At 33.7% G+C, this 18,389-nt stretch overlaps 1 protein-coding gene across 5 annotated transcripts in view; it reads right to left on the bottom strand.

Annotated features, from left to right (window-relative positions):
- Positions 1-680: 680 nt before the first annotated feature.
- VPS13A (vacuolar protein sorting 13 homolog A) overlaps positions 681-18,389 on the bottom strand; it is a 109,056-nt gene continuing 91,347 nt past the window's right edge. For 2 of the 5 annotated variants that reach the window (XM_030258669.4, XM_030258668.4), the window contains 5 exons: positions 17,755-17,869; positions 7,591-7,676; positions 6,861-6,984; positions 5,391-5,465; positions 681-3,537 (listed from right to left, as the gene is read on the bottom strand). In XM_030258669.4, coding sequence (XP_030114529.4) covers positions 3,487-3,537; positions 5,391-5,465; positions 6,861-6,984; positions 7,591-7,676; positions 17,755-17,869 — 451 coding nt within the window. In that variant the 3' untranslated portion in view covers positions 681-3,486. The other 3 variants (XM_030258672.4, XM_030258671.4, XM_072922601.1) reach the window with 2 other exon arrangements.

The following is an 18,389-nucleotide window of genomic DNA, read 5'->3' on the forward strand; positions in this document are numbered from 1 at the left end:
TGGGGAGATGATGTAGCAGCCTCATGTACCAAAAAGGGGCCTACAAGAAAGCTCGGAAAAAACTTTTGACAAGAGCACGTAGCAACAGGACAAGAGGGAAAAGCGTCAGACTAAGAGAAGTCTGAAGGTTTAGATTAAGGTATCAGGAAGAAATTCTTTCCTGTGAGGATGGTGAATCACTGCAATAGGTTGCCCCAGGAAGTTGTGCATGCCCCATTTCTGAGGCTGTTCAAGGCTAGGTTAGATGGGGCTCTGAGCAGCCTGCAAGTGTCCCAGCCCACAGCAGGGGGACTGGAATTAGGTCATCTGTAATGTCCCTTTCAACCCAAATCATTCCATTATTCTATCATCTGGCAACATCATTATGTCTTTTGCAGTACAGCAACAGAAGGAAAAAAACCAACAAAAATGAACAGCCAAAAAAACCCCACACCTCAAAAAAAATTTTAAAAGAAACTTATACATGTTACTCCAGTTACTAAAAACTTGTCTTAAAACAATAAACCAAAGGTAAATTCTAAAATCCATAGTTCTCTTTTCCTGAGATGGCTGCAAAAGAAGTTTGACTACGTGTTCTCAAAGACAGGATTTGACTTATGAATTTCTGAATAATGAATGGTATTACCTGTTAATTAAAGCAGTACATAAAGAAAGCAAGTAATAATCACACTTCAGTCCAATAAAATTCAGTTTCACTTTATTCAAGATTAAGAAGGGGGGGCAGGGTAGGTTGGAAACCAAGAGAGCCATGCCATGAAGCCATGCAGCTGAACAAAAAGGAAGTGCAACAATCAGACTTGCGAATGTTTCAGCAATTTCTTAGAGGTAATTGTAACACTTAGCAAACTGAGAACCCAAATGATATTTCTCAAATGTTGTAAGTTTACATAACAGTCATATAGAAGAGGAGCAGTTCTTCAGCATTTCAGTAAAGGTCAAGATACACTTTTAAACACCACAGTGGGCAGATCCAAACGCCTACATTTTAACGTTTATCGAGATCCCCTTTTCTAGTTGCATATACACTTTCAATAAAAATTAACATACCTATTCAGCCTTCTTGTTGAAAAAAATATGCATATTGCAATAAGAAATGAGGCACAGCAGAGTAGACATCTCATACAACCTGCAGTAATCAGGAAAAATGGCACAAGCACAAGTCTAAATACCTTTCTCTTCACCCTGGGGTAACACATAGTTAAAGGAGAAAACTGGCATTTGCCAAGAAATGGTAAAATTCTTTCATGACTATATGGAGAAAGCTTTATTAAAAAAACAAAGTCAAAAGACAAAAATTATGGACTAGGAAAGAGATCTATAGAAAAGCATATTTTCATTACATGTGGAAACCAAGGGACATGGAAGAGATGTCCCACATTGACTTGTGGATCCTGTCTTAAGGCCTTTAGCTAGAAGATCAAAATATTTTATTGTCTATAATAAAAATGCCATTCTGGGGGAATTGTTATGTTATCCAAAACATCAGCTGCTTAACCGCAAAAATATGCACCTTTAATGGAAATCCTTCAACATTAAGGGTTAATTTGCTTAAATACTACCAAAGAGCCAACTGAGATTTGAGAATCAGTTTTTTGGCAAAATGAATTCAAGAAATAATTAAAATAGAGGCTCTGTGGAGAGAACATATTTAGAATCAGGTAAATGGAAAAGGTATACACAAATGGGAATGTACAAAGTACACACACGATGCATTTTAAGTGAAATTTACAGCAGGTAGTCTGTAAATTCTGGGGACACAGAGGAGACCACACACTTTACCAAGAACATTATGAGGCTATTAAATGAACTATCATGCCTAAGACAGAAATGACAGATGAAAAACAAGAGACAGATAAAGAATGGTACTCAGTGCACTAAAAATGCAGGTGTTGTGTGGCTGCTACAGTGCACCTAAAACCACTACTTATCTAAGGCAAAGGATGGAAGTTTGGCATTATATAACCTGAGTTAATACTCTTGGTATGTACTTGGTATACAAAATTATTGGAGTAATACCATCAATGTAATAGTTTTGAATCTCCTTATAATATTTTGATTTCATTTACAGTTTATGGGGAAAATTGCAAGATTACCTGTATTTTGTAATCTGCTAAATGGTTACTCAACAGCACTGGCAAGACTTACAGCAAATTAAATATCTGCAAATATAGGTTATATGCTAGTTGTTTTAGATTTAAAATAACAGCACAATTTGGATACTTCAAGCATCACCAGCAATGTTAGAATTCTATCCTGTAGCTATAAATATTCCAAACTATTGTTTGAAAATCATATTTTGGCAGTAGGTGCTTTCTATATGTATAAGAAATTTTGAAGACTTTGCTATGGGAATTTATGGAAACCTTCATGTAACACTGTATTGTTTCATGTAGTTTTTGTATCAACTGCAGTAAACAGCCATTCAACAATACCATGACTACTACATCTAAGAAATAAACAGAATTGCAGACATTCAAGCTAATAAAATGCTGCTGTCTGGGTATGAAACAAAGAAGTTTCATTGGGTAAGAAAAGTTAATAAAAGCAACTGTGACATATTATATTTATTATTTAATATAAATTTGACTCCACTAGTCTTTCACTTAGCACACAATATTGTGTAATTCAAGGCATTTATATTTGGTATGCAACAGTGCACTTATAACCCCATAAACTCCTTCTTGAGTTGCAAGACTGTTACTAACTCTTGCTAACAAATAATAGGCTTTTATTAATATTTTTAGTGCAGAATTAATTCTCCCCAATATGCATTTTTGTAAACTGTTAAATTTTCTACAATAATTGACAGAGGTGCTGCAACATTTCCTTGAGTAGGATATAAAAAAAGTTTACACTAAAAGCAATACTGTACTATAAACTGTGACCTGGTCCATTCATTTAGAAAAAGCCCTAGTATTGTCAACTAAGCAGCCACCCATTACTTAAATTGAAATTCTCTGATTCCTTCTTATATTTTGAATTGTAAAACTAGTGATTATGTTAACATTTCTTTGACAGAGAAATTTGTATTTCAACACAGCCTCAAGTCACATTAAAACCAAAACATAAAGTAACTACTGACTATCACAATCAAATCAAAACTGCAAGATTTGCTCCAAATAATATCATAAGAATTATTCCAGAGTTCAATTTCAGTATCAAAGGTTAAGACAAACTCACTTATATATATAGTACATAATAAGCAGTATAATACTGCTTATATAAAAAATGAATTCTGAAATTCTTACATTAAAAAATCAAGCAAACCAAGACAAAACTTGGCAGATTTTTTTATGATTACGTAAATTTTAATCTAATATCATCTACTTTTCTGATATAGACTGTTGTGACCATAATAAATAATTGGATGAATCTTCCCTCCTTCCTGTTTTTGCTTTTGTTGATGACATTCAAACAGTTCTGCTTGTGAAAGAGGAATTAAAAGGCATCTGTTGAGTGTTCTTCATCTTGGTGCTTCTCCATTCATTACAATTTTGGCTGATTCTCACGTACTTCTTCTAGTTTGGAAAGGATCCACTGTGTGAAGAAAAAAAAAGCAAAAATTAAAATATTTCTGTGGTACAAAACGGACAAAGCAGCTGAAAACTGGACTGTTTTTTGTCACTGTCTTTACTACCTGCTCTTTGCCTAACCAACTTTTAACACAGTGTTAAAAATTTTCCTGTAGCATATAAACGCCTGTCTTTCTAACATGAAAATGGAGCCATTTAAGCACCAATATTCCACATTAGATACCATGTTGCATTAAACTTGTTTCCTGGTCTGCACTTCAAGGAGTAGGATTTGAAAAAAAGAGAAGACAACATTTAACCCCCATCCTAGCTGTGCTTTCATCTACAGCTCTAGACAAATCACAGATGACAACAGAGAAGCGAGGATCACAACTGACAGAAGACAATAATAAGTTGCAGCAGTGTGATAGGTTATTTAGAAAATAAGATTTTTTAAACTGTATCTTGTTTCTTTTAAGGAATTTCATATTGGAATATTCACATAAAAGGGAAATCAGTTTCCCAAGAGTATTAAAAAAAAAAAAAAAAAAAAAAGGAGGTTTGGGGGAAAGGGCAGCGAGACTGAAATCTAGAGTAGGACATGAAGTAATATCAAGGGTCTGCCATAAAAGGTGTGCATATAGCTTTGAAGAAAGATGAGTGGATGATTACAAATCCGAATCTATTACTGTATCAGGTTCTATCCCCTCATATGAACATTTGTGTTGGTTTTGTGAGGCTCCTGGGCCTCTCTAGGAAAATAAACACCCCAATATTTTTGTGAAAGGTGTATTCATTATTTTTACCTTTCTTTTCCTTACCTAAGACTTGCGATATATGTAATATGATGTACTAATTTCACTTTTGGAATAGTTCCTGATTTAGCTGGGGCACAAATGGGATTCCTCTCCCAGAGAGACTAATGAACATCAGCACTGCCCACCCTTGCTCCACACAGCCAAAAAAAACCAAAACATAAAACCTCAGTAGCTCAAAGATTACAGGCAAGTGAAATTTAGCACAGGGCCCTTAAATTCCTGAGGTATGAGTTAACTGGTGTCACTTACTTGTAACTAGAAACTACCCTCACAAAGACAAATGCAGCCTAAACTGATGAGAAGATGTAAAAGCAACTTAAACTAATGAGAATGCAACTTTTGCAAGCTGTCTCAAACCATGATCCCAGGGAACCACATCTCTCTGAAATATACACAAGACTCATTATTTTTTTTGGTGAAAATTACTAGCTACACTAGTTAAAAACAAAGCAGAACTTTGACAAGTAGCTACCTTCTGGTAGGAGATCTGAAATATTCCTACTGTCTGTTGCAGTCAAAACTAGTGATGTCAAAATTAATACGTTATATAGAAAATGTGTAACAATAGCAGCAATAGCATATATCACATAAACCACTAGTAGTTTTATTAAGGATTTCCTTCATTCTTCAAAAAAACCCAGTATTTTAAAGAACAGAGCAGTAACACTGAACACCTGCCCACCACCTGGAAAAAAAACTAGGAGTCATTTACAAATAATTTTGGTCTATTAAAATTCTAATTCATATTCTAGATTGATTAAACAGTAATGCTAACAAAAACGAAACAATCTTTTGTCAAACTACTGTAATTCAGAAGATGTATGTAGAGAAAAATCTGGTGTTGGAATTGACTATTTTTAAAATTCTGTACTGAGTAGATTATTGCTATTTCCATGTCTGTAATGGATATGTGGAAATACTGAATATTAACTACACATTGTTTTGGGTTAAGAGTATTTCTGTTACATTTTTTAGCAGTAACTAAATTTTTAATTGTATTTTGTATTTGTATTTATTTTAATTGTAGTTAACTATATTTTTAATTGTGTTTTGACTTTACCTTAGCATCCTCTGGACTTCTAAAATTAATAATTTTTCCAAATTCTTTGGCATGGAAGACAGACTTAACTCGTTCCTAAAAAAAAAAAAAACCAAAAAACGAAACAGTAATTCAAAATTGAAGTTAGTTACTTCAGACTTTAAGATTACAATGCTATTTACTATCAAGGCAGCTATAATGGTTCAAACAGCCACGTGTACCAATCATCTGAGTATGTTTGCATCACATGCACATACCCTGAGAGAGATCATTTTCTGCATGAAAGCACAGTAGGGTGAACAGTCCAGCAGTATAGACTCCCCTTTTTACCATGGAGTCCCTGTATAAGGGTGTATAAAACATGTGTAGGAATGGAAGGCAGATAATTTGCATGTGGTAACAAAATCCATTACTCCCCAAGGTTTTAATTTGTAATTCTCCTTCAAGTCACTACTTGAGTGGACATTCCACCAATACTGACTTGCAAGTAGCGGACATAGGTACTGAAAACAGAAACATAAGCTTCAGAAAGAAAAATGCAAGGAGTTATTTGCAAAACACGGTTTTCAACCATAGATTTCAATAAAGAGCATACTGCAGACATGTTAATGAATTCTGAAATGACTGCTGTGTAGGGGTAAAGATGGATATGTTATTCAGCATTGTCTGAAATGGCAGAAACGCTAAGAATTATTTCATCCTTTAAAAGTTCACTTGCAGTCAGAAATCCAGTTTGGAGGATTCCAAACCAATATGGCTCTGCCTTTCATGCTCTCTGCAATAGAAACAAATAATCTGAGTGAAAAACTGATGCTGTACACCATCAAGACTGTCCTGATAACCAGTATGTGTAATTACACATGTGCAGCTTATTAAAAACAAAAACAAAATACTGGCAGAGAAACTTACTGAATGAAATTAAGTTCAGTTAACATATCAATAGAATTTAACATTTTTTGTCAAGAAATTGCCTCTGTAAATAGCCATTGGTGGTCATCTTTCTCCTCATGTCCTTTGCCAGCTTACCAGGGAAAATAACTTAAAGGATTCTTTTAAGGGAAAATTGCAACTAAGAGCAACATTCTTCAATTTGTATCGAGAGGGAAAATATATATGTCATTATGGTCAGTTTTGAAGACAATAAAACCTTATTATATGCCCCAGAGAGCATAATAAAAATATTCTGCAATCTTCTGAGCCTTTTTTTGAGCATTTTCCAGACTATGAATACACCACAAACTGGGGCATATAAACAAAAAATTCCTACACCTCAAGGAACAACCTCATCTGCAAAGAACAAATCACTATGCTGCTTAAAACAGAGACTAGTTATCTGAGGAGTTTACCTATGACAAGTTTCAACTCCTTTCTCTGAGTACCTCTCAAATACAAATGAGATCAAGAATTCAGAGGAGAGTGAGCAGAAATTTAAAGTTCAATTTCATAAACAGTAACACAAAAAGACAACAAAACATGGCAAGAGTAATGTACCTTGGCTTCAATGCGCAATCTTCGACCATCAACGATGAATGGTTCTTTGGTAAATTCATCATAAGTGTATTGCCATTCACATGTCAGCTGTCCAAATGCCCCTTTTGTCACAAATAACACACCACTAGGCACCAGAAAATAAAAGTAGTTTTAAAAATTAAGGTAAAAATATTTAGAAGTTATCATGCTACCCTTGCTCTAGTGAATTTATCTGTCATTGTAAAATAGGTTTCATCTCATGATCTCTAACTATACAGCACACTTTCCAAAAGAGTGAATTTTGAAACTTCCTCTAACATTTAAAATACTGTGTTTCATAGCAAAACTGTAACACTACTTCAAGCTGCATCTGAGAAGGATGCCTCATACTACACTGCTAGACATTGACTGTTCCTGTATTATCCTTTCTTTCCTTCAATACAACATCGTAAGTGAATCCCACAGTTCAGTTAATTTTGGCCCAACCCAGTGTATAACAAATCCTTCTTAGCTAAAGAAATCTTAAAATCAGTATTTCTTTCCCTTCTTAAATAGGGGAGAAATAACTGAAAACTCTCCTACTAAAAACAATGACACTGTAGAAGATTATTACCAGCACACTAGGCATGCCTTCCCCATTATTTTGTCTACATATATGGTGAGAGTGTAGGTACTGATCAGCAAATCATCAAGGCATGCACATTTTTATGATTATTTTAACTACGTATTATTTAGAGTCAAAACTGTTTACCTTTTTGTTACCATTAACAGATCTGTACTGTTGACCATAGCATGTGCAATATATCTGAGTTTTGCAAATCTTCCATTTTCAATTTTCTAAAAGAGAAAAAAGTTTTATGGCTTTGAATATGCTAGTAATGTAGCAATTTTATGCTTTGAAGTTATTTATGCTCCAAAAATATAAACTGTAGCAAAGCACAAAGCACAGGCCTTTAAATAAAAGGCTACTTTCATTAAGTCAGAATGTAACTAACATCTGTAATAGCTAATGTTCATAACGACTTGGTTGTTGTTAATACACCTACGTAAATAAAAATCAATCCTAACCAAAACTGACAAGGAATAATATAATTTCTCTAAAAATGTCAGGACTCAGTTTTCCACATACTTTTGGTATACACTGAACTTCTGCTAATACATTTCTGAGACAGCAAACAAAATAAAGATTCCTTTCCTATTTTCTCGCATTGCCTCCCAAACACTGACTAATTAACTCTGAGAATAAATCTATAGCTGGCTCTATATAAGCACCATTATCATGAAGACAGTAAGACTAACAATAATGCACTTGAGGTAGTACTTAGCATTCCTCTAAATTCTTTTGTTTACTCATGAACTAAGGCATTTCCTACAATTAATGTGAATATTTTTAATGAGCAATATATTTAAAATATTGATGACAGCAGATTAATGACTTTTTAGAAACAGAAGCCCTATACCTCTCACATGACTTGGTGACCACTGGATTTCTGACTTCCTGAGCAGTGAGTGATTAAACTAGTGGTCAAATTAGTATTGCTGCAGCTTGGCTGGGAATAGCCACAAAACTGCTTGCATGTTTCCCAGCTGTTACAACTTGGAAGCAACAGCAGATTAGAACAAACTACTGTGATTCAATAAAGTTTGAACTATAAACATATAGCTTCAAATATGTATGCCAAAATTTTTTAAAAATCTAGATTAGTTCTTAAAACAGTTAAGAAAGTAAAGCCATTTAATACATGTTCCCCAACACAGTAAAATGATGAAGACATTTAATTAGTGTAAAAAACTTTCAAATTTGAGTGTGTGGATAATTCTACTTGCACAAACAGACTTTTTAAAAATTATCTCTTCCCCAAAGATACTGATTCTTTCATGACTAAAATGCATGAAAATTTGAGTAGCAGGTTACCCTAAAGAAAGCTTTCCAAAAAGCTCTTAGAAAGTTCCAATTGTTTCTCTTCCACCATCTCTTTCAGGCTACACTGAAATTTATTTCTGCCTGAGCTAGTGTCAGGAGCAGGACGAATTATGCAAGAAGAATGGCCTAAGAAATTAGGAACAAAGGGCTCGGAAAATTAGCTTTTTTTTTTTTTTTTTAATTTTTGGAAACATCTTACTCAAGCTTCATCAAGGCATTGATCTGCCTCTGCAATGTGTCCCTGCCTCTTGTATTAGAAGCTTGGACCTAAATAAATAAACAACTGGAAAAAAAATCCCTAAAAAGTAGCCCCTACTACATTCCAGTACATAACATGCTGGATGGTTAGAAGAACATAGCATGCTGGGACGTAACATGTTGGATGGTTAGAAGACAAAGAAGCCTGTATGGACAGACTATGGACAGCGTGAATAGGCTACCTGACCCACAGGTCAGGCTACTAGTCTAGGTCTGTACACTGATGGCCTTTCATCAGTGGCCTAGAAAGAATGACAGGGAAATGGGAAAGGGTTGATAAGAACTTCAGAATAGGTAAAAAATACACTTCACTTAACTGCAAGACACTTTTTACAATGACACAAATTATTTTAACTGACCAAACATATAAATATCACACAGAATGACCAGTATCTCTGTTCTATTCAAAGTAAGTAGAAGTACAAGCATTTAGCAATTTAGCCATATCAGGATGGAGAAGATGTCCCATGTTGGAGAAAGTAACCTTCTTATGCTTTGCATAGCATAGAAGTCCCTTTCCTAAAGGGGTGTTTTACCTCTTTCTGTCTTCTGCTTAGCTTGCTAGGTAATTTTCAACTAGTCATGTCCCCCTGCTGTAACCTTCTCAGCTTACAGATAACAAATTGGGAATTGTGAAAATTACTACGGAAGTACAGTACTTAATTATCGCACATGCAACAACCTTAAACAAAAGCTACTTAAATATACACCAAATTCCACAAGTGTTTTATTCTGTAAGTTACCAAACATGTGATTTGTGGAGCACAAAAACATTGTTGGCATATGGCATACACTGAGATAGCTAACCCTCATTGTTAGCTATGAGTCAAAAATCATAAACTATCTGTGTTTATAGTTTTGTAGACAACAGGAGTTAATTGGGAAATAAAACACAAAGAAATGCTGCACAGGCTATTTAGAAAGGGAACAAACACTTGCTAATGCTAAGCAGTAACAACTTTTAAATTTTCTGCCTTTGGATTTTTCTACCTATAATTTCCAAACTTTATCCCTTTTAGCATTAGATTTCTACCTATTCATTAGGAAATATATCATAGAGGGAGACTGCTGACAATTCTTGAAACAAGATCACTATTGCACTCTGCTACCAAAGTCCCTTATACAACTCAAACATAAAACAATATATAACTAATTGATCACTAAATACAGAATAAATAGTTTTTAAAACTTTTATGGTATGTAGCTATTGTTTGGAGAAAGACAGCAACTTGGACCACTGTTTGGTGATGCTAAAATATGAATGGTAACATTAATCAGTCATTCTTTGTTCAATGTTAGTTTCAACATTGGAAGAAAACATACACATCTTTAAAATGCACTGTCTGTATTTCAAATCAAAAACATTTTATCACCTGATTAAGTATATGCAAATCTATTAATAAAAGGCACTCCAGAAACTGTAAAGCAGCTTCAGAAGTAACACAAGAAGAAATCCCCTCCTTTGCAAATTCTTATCCGTAGTACAATTACTTAGATGTCACTGCAATAATCTAACAGTAAAAGTGATTGGCATATATATGCAAATATGCTCAATGTCTTAAAAGTGGTATCTCTGCACTTGGACAAATTTCTAATCACACCACATCCTCTTAACGTAATGAGAAGCAAGCTGAAAGGCCTTTGAAAAAGTTAGAAATGATACAGAGCAAAATTAAGTACTGGAGGCAAAAATTAAAATCTATGAATCTTCTGGTAATAGTTCTAACAAATACTAGTAGTATGTGTGATACTTAAGTCAGAATGTTTGACAACCTTCTTTGACAACTTGATATCTTTGACAACTCACTCAGATGAAACACTATGTAAGAGAATACTGAAATGGCTGTTACTGCATAAAAAAGTGGTTATAAATTGCTCTTCTTGCTTGATGCTCAAATTAACTTTCATCTGGACTACCAGCATATTTCCCTGTGCTGGTTACTGTCCAAATGTGTGAATTCTGAAGGCAATCCACTGTCGTTGCTACAACTCTAACCCTGAATGCATCTTGCAGCTCAAATTATAACATAACTTTTTCAAAAGCGGTAGAATTGCTAATTTCAGCAAGCTAACCTGGTATAATTACTTATCCAGTCTTCCCTACAGAAACATTGAATAGTTCTAAGCAGTTCCTAGGTGACTCCCTAGATGTAGCTTGAATGAGTGTGAAAAAAGGGGAAAAACTGTTAAAGAAAAAGTATCATGTAAAACATTCACTTTTCGCCATGCAAAATTCTTTTATCAATTATGAATAATAACCACCAATAATCCTTTATTACCTACTTCCTCATTTCAGTTATCCTAATGTGCAATGTCCATGATGTGTTAGCATCTGTATCCAGATTCCATTTAGCCATGCTGAACAGTAAGTCTGAAATCAACCTGGTTATATTAAAATCAGTGGGAATTTGTGGTTGTGGTTATAATTTAAATCTAAGGCCACAGCAAGACAATAAAAATTAGAACAGCAGCTTTCTTGAAGAATGTAAAACTTCTGCTTCACAGCAGAAATATAAATTGCTTATGCTGACTGGCAGAATTATCTTAATAAATTTTTGATCTGAATACACAGGAGAATTTGAGCAGCTGAAATGGAAAAACCATACTGATCTTCACTTTCATCATGATGACCACATCTAGGCGCTCTGTTTCCTGCCAATACAACCACAACTCTTGGATTCATACCATCTGAAGCATGATTACAGCGTCACAAAGGAAATTAAAGAATATTGTCTGCACGCTTCAGTCACAATCAAGTTAAAATGAAATTGGTAATGCAAGCTTCCATATTCCTCTGGAACAATTGGTGTCAGCTGGTTTCAGACAGCTTCCCATAACTGTCTCCTATTTTGGATTGGGCAATGGCTATGTAATAGTATCCAAATGTTGTATATTTAAGTGGTAAAGATCCTGCTTTTTCCTTCAACCTAGACAGACAAGGTTTTCTAAAGTAGGACAGATCATGACATCTGTGACTCAGTAAAGGGACCAGCAAACTAGATGGCGTGCATGAATATGTGGTAAGTCTGGATAATGTGAAATAAAAATGAAGTTATTTTGAACATCATAAAGAACGTAATTTTGCAAAGTGAAACCTTAGTTTTAGTGTACTTCAGGATATGGATGTTTATGTTTTGATTTGAAACCAAAATCAAGAGCAGCGAGGGAAAGACAGCAAGGATTAGCATGACATACTTTTCCAACTCCTCAGATGTTCTTTCTGGCAGATCAGAGTGTGAATACTAAGGAAGAAGGGCCTGCTCAAATCACTTCAACATCCTACCTGATACGAAGCTCATGACCAAAAAGAGTCACTGAACCAAAAGCTGAACACCTCTAATACAAGATGATATGGTATTGAAGCACAGCTTTGAAGGACTGTCTTCTCTGAAGCAACATAATTGTGCAGCAACCTTATACAACACAGTATAAGCATCCTCACAAACTCACAAGTTATAAAAGAAAATGAAAAATAGTAACAAAAATATTTTGCATATGTTTTGAGGTTGGGTAGACTTTGACACAGAGAACCACTGACTGCATGGGACAACTGCTAATGATTTAGCTTCAAAAGCACAAAACCAGTGTTTTAGCAGGGCCAAGACCTCACTTGTCTGTTGCTTCTGGAAATTACTAATAACAATTTATGCATAAACAGTCTATTAAATGATCCCCAAAACTGTCTAAAGTATCTCCTTGCACTGACCTATGTCTACAGAGCATCTTGAGAAAAGCAGACTACCAGAGAGGCCTGAACAAAAGGGATGTTCTGCATGACATCAAAGGTAAAGAGCTCTGTAAGAGTCACAAAGGTAAAGTCACTGTAAGAGTAAAACTGAACTCTTGGGAAAAGCTGCATTGTCAATTTGTCAACAGCACAAAAATTAGCAATTTGAGACAAAAGGAGGGCACTTAGACATGGAGTTTTCAGGGACAGTACTGGACTTCAAATTCAGCAGGTAAAAAGGCATGGGATGGTGGAATTATGATGTCAAAAGTTCAACTGTTAAAATACTTTAAACTGAAGAAAAAAAAATTTGAAAATGTGGTCTCTCTATTTTGCTAGGTTACTTTAAATCTCTAAAGAAAAAAATCTCAAAATGTTTCGGCACTGTTGTTTTAGTTCCAGGGATTTTTCTATCCTGAATGAACATCAGTTTCTGCTATTAGTTTTCACAGTTTTTGCCGCATGACCTAAAGAGAAAGTAAGTACTAATATCCCAGATGGTAGAATTTTTTGTTATCCCACATTCCCATATCCACAGATCCATTTATTTTTCTATGTATGTTCAGAGAAGCCTAGACTCATGAGAGAAACAAGTAAAATACTTGTACAAAATTACTATATTTTCTATTAACACAAAACCTTCAAATATAGAAAAATAGAACTGTAGTCCACCAAAGAGACAAATATTCTAGGGCATATAATCATATTTTTCAGCTCCAACTGGAGATGTTAGTTTTGTTGGGTCTTTTATACTGCACTGCAAATTGAATTAATAATATCTGACCCAGAAATACTACCATTCATGTACTAATTTTACCTCCATGTTCAGCATAAACTCGTAGGATTTTAAGTTAAAAAAATTATGACATTTCTAAATGAGGAAGAATGAGGAAGAAATATGGGTTTTTTCATAAAATGCACATATATTTCCTAGTAAGATCAGCCATTACAAAAAAAAACCAATTCCATAGGATAAAAACCAAATTGCAGTAAAGCAGTGCAATAATGTTAAGTAACATTATTCCAAATTTTTAAAACCTAAGTAATTAAATGTCACAATAATGTTTCCATTATGTTATACTTAACAATTTCCTCAACTTTTTGACATCATGTGTCTTTCTTCAGAACTGAAGAGCAAAATTATTTCCTATGTTCTTCAAAGAAACATGGGAGATCCATTTGTACCTGAAACATTCAAAATCCTTCCTACAATGTTTCAGGCAGCAACACACTGCAACAGAGCCTTTCATCTGTTTCTGCAAGGCATCCTTTTCAGGTGACAGCATTACAAAACAAATAGGAACACATGACCTGTAGCAATCATAAGCATCAGCAATTTTAGGTAAAACCATTTCCCAAACTTAGTTTGTCCCCCTTTTTCTCTGTGACATTAAGAGCAAAGGATAACTGCCCAAGAGATCACCCTATACTGCAGTTTTTGAATGCACAGTGCCAGAATAACAAATCTTAACAATTTTAATGGTTCTTGCCCCAGAATTTTGATAAATGGAAGCCAACAGACAATGAAAGACCATTACCTCATTGAATATGCAAATATTTCAGAAGCTCTTATTGTTTTAGAGCAATGCCAACTGCTCATATGGTGGCAGAAAAACTAATTCTCATTATAATACTTACTGCTACAGAATTATCTATTATAAGATATTGTTAAAATGCAACACAAAAATCTGAATTTAGTAACAAACCACAAAAAAAATAACAAGAAAACTGTGCAAGCATTTCAGTGAATATAGAATAAATACTTTTGTAAGAAACCAGAAACTTGTAAAGGTATTTGGTAGAATTTATAATACCAAATTGTAGTCAATCAGTGTTCACACTTTCCCCTCACCCCCCAATGTCTAGGTAAATAAAAAAACTAAACACTTTTGCATATTATGTATGTTTTATTACACAATGTCTTGAAGAACTACTGGTATTTTTTTACATCTGTCTGTGGTTTTTACATGGAGTTTAGTTCTGAGGCAGATTTTTTACTTTTTTTCTTGTTATTAAAATAAAAATATTGAATAATGAAACAAATAATTTATAGTCAAAATAAAAACCAAAATAAACTGTTATTTCACATGTTTAAGGATACCAAAAGTTACACAAAATAAGTATTAAAAATTATGGTAAAACAAATGATAAATGAAAAACTAAAAGCTTGATGTTTCTTGAAAAATGTATGTATGTTATCTATGAAATACGTTTATAAGCCATTTAATGTTCTTACACTGTCTAGGTTCAGAAAATATGAGAAACAATGTTGGAACAGAACAGATGAATCCATTTTAGATATACTTTAGACATGTTTATTGTTAAGAAGAAAGGCAGACAAAATACTTTTGAAATAGTTATTGAATAAAACAGTCAAACAGCATTTTAACACCAATAAGGACTATACAAATCAGTAAAGTTTTACTAAACACATATAAAGCAATGGTAAATAAACCCTGTTAAACATTATATAAATGCAAAAAACATTAAACACAGCTGATAAAAATACATCCTGAAATAAACTCTAAGTCACGGTATGACTTATTTCTTCATATTATTCAATACCATTTTACCTAATATCTGGTTTTATCTGTAAGAATATATTTATTATATTTGCTTATTTGCCTTGCACGCATCATCATGCATTTTATTATCCCCACATTTTTTTCACAGTTTAAAAAGTAAGATTTTAGTATCACAAAACTCCAATTTCTCAGTGGGAATTATAGCAGCAACATTTAAAACTTAAAGGTCAAAAGAATGTAAAAAGGCCATGTATGTCTGTTACAATCCATATTAGCCTAACTGTCATCATCATCACTACTACTGTGAGCCATAGTCCACTCTTTGTAGGCCTGTCTTTTCTGAAAGCATGGTAAGGGAAGAAGAAAGCAGAAGTATTAGTTTAAAAGTACTAGTTTGCCTGGCAAATTTGTTAATTAAAGCAAAATAAAACCACAGAACCCAGAAATTCTGATGTGACATCCTAAGGGCACACAAAATAACCTATATCCTATTTCCTTTGACCAGGACTTACAATCTCTAAATAACCAAAAAAAGTTTTATTCCAACCTAATCCTGCAATCTGTTGAAAAGCTACAATACAGTGATCACAGTTTGACCAGTCACCAGACCTGTATGCAAAGAAGCATTGTAAAAGGGGAGAGAAATCTTTTTATCCATAAGAAAATATTATTCTATTCAAACTCTTTGAAATAGTGGATATGCAACACACTGAGTCTCATGCAAAACAAAGTAACAGTTCTAGAATCACAAACACTAAGAACCAAAAACATTAGTATATGTAAGGGTTAAATTAAGACAACAAATACAGCAGCATTTAATGACCAGGGAAAAAAATGCAAATCTCTATTTTCTTATTTGACTGTCTCTAGGAAAAGCTGTCTACTCTGCTGGGAGCTCTGAAAACATTTCTTCAAGAGTAATCATGCCTCAGAATCATCAATAGCATGAATATGAATATAATATGAAGCTAACAATCCTTCAGTTTTAGCTACATTCAAATGGTGGCTACCATCACAAAATATCAAAGGCATTACACAAGGATATGCCTTAGTGTATTTTAAGTTGGATAATGGAAGGTACTGTATGTACTCAATCATACAACACAGAAAAACTAAAACTACATGTTACCTGGCAGATTTTTGTAAAGGTTTCTCAGAAAAAAATCCAAAATAGAAAAATGTACAAATTTAAGAAGTAAATGTAATGTAAAGTCAGCTCATCAGCGTTGACTGTTTTCCAGCATTTGTTTTAGCAATATACTTAAAAACAGACAAGGGGATGTTTTAAAATTTATTTTCTTAACAAAAAGAGGATAAAGATTAGTAAAAAATTTACGTTATTCATCAGTAGTAGCTTCTAACTACTAGAGAGCAGAGGGTAGTGAAGGCTTTATAACACCAGTTATAAATTGGAGAGCACGGGTTAAAGCCATCTCATTTAAAAGAAAGGCACAGGTACAGTATTTATTATCAAAGCACTTTCCAGTTGGCTGAACTACATGACCAGTGAATGGAACAATCAACATAGCTAAGGTATCCCCAACAGATCAATCTTGTTCTAACAAAAAATTAATGACAAACTAATGAAAGGCAGGAGAAACAGAAATGTAAGTGGAACTCAATATGGAATAAACAGCTGTAGCAATAATCAAAATTAGTCATAAAATGCTCTCCAAAAGCTACTACATTCTTATTTACTTCTCCAGAAAGGTTATTCTGGTACAACATTTTTGTAGCACACTGTGAATTCTTTCATATGTATTTTTTAAATTCTGTTTAAATTTATGCAATCACTAATTACTACTTTGTTATGGTTGAACATTTCTACAAAGAAGTTTTATTTCTAACAAAAGGAAAAAACCAGAAACTCAGTAAGCTCTGTGCATCACAGCTGAAATTATTTCCCTTTCAGATGGGAATTTTTTGAGTCAAATTTGCTTAAATCACAGATGAATCTTTAAAAAGTAAGGGATGTTCAGCATATACTTCCTGCAAACAGTATTCCATTTCAGAACTGTTTATATTCTTCCAAAGACTTCAGTGTGACACAAATACAACTATTTCTTTGTGTCTTTAAAATCCTGTTTTACATAAATTTGAGACTTAAAAGTCACTGTTTAAGCTATGTATTATAAAATTACTGAAAAAACAATGTGTATTTATCAACAATTTTCACCAAAAAAAATTAAAGGCACAAAATTTCTCATTTGCACATATAAACCTTTCTCTTTTTTCAGAATGCTCCGTGCATAAACTTTTATAGATATACTGATCTACTTTAGGGTGTCTTCCTCAAAAATTGTACCACAGCAGCCAAATTCCCATTGTGGTTACAAGCCTAAGAAATAAAATTAAATTCTTGACTACTGAGTTACTAGGTAAGAAGTGAATGGAAATTTAGGAATGGAATTTATAAAGTATTTATTTCTATGTAAGATGAGTTTAAATTTATGTCAAAAATTTATCTTTCATTTTCTTCACCTGTAACATTTGACTTCCAGTTCCATCTCTTAATCTGTAAGGTCTAATAACTCCATCTTCACCAAAGAAGCGAGGTGGTCGCAGGCTTATCACATCTTCTGATGAATCTGCAACCCTAACAAAGCAGAAAATTTAAGATACATATCAGTATCTCTACTCAACTATACTATTTAGCTAAGGAACTAAATTATATTGTATACAAATTAAATATAACTTGTATAACAACTATTGTTGTCTATATATGCATTTTTGCATAGTAACAGACATTACATAAAACAGCAATATATTCAGACATCTATTTCCAAGAGTAACAATTATCAAATTAGATGGCACAGAGCAGCACATACCTGCAAATACTTAAATTAGTGTCTAACTGCTGCACTTCAAAACTTCAAAAGTAAAGACAACTGTAACATATAAAATAGAACTGTACCATATTTCAGTCTTATATTTTTCTTCCATTTCTCTGTTAAAAAACTTGAACAGGAAAACAAAAGAGACCGGCATTCTTATGGTAACAAAAGTGATCCAATCACTAAGAACAGGGCCACTGAACAACTGTATTTAAAGTTACTAAGTGCCTCTTCAAAACAATGTCTCCTCCTTCATTGCACAAAAAAGTATGGAATAATCTT

Source organism: Taeniopygia guttata, chromosome Z (genome assembly GCF_048771995.1).
Source record: "Taeniopygia guttata chromosome Z, bTaeGut7.mat, whole genome shotgun sequence".
Lineage (NCBI taxonomy): Eukaryota > Metazoa > Chordata > Aves > Passeriformes > Estrildidae > Taeniopygia > Taeniopygia guttata.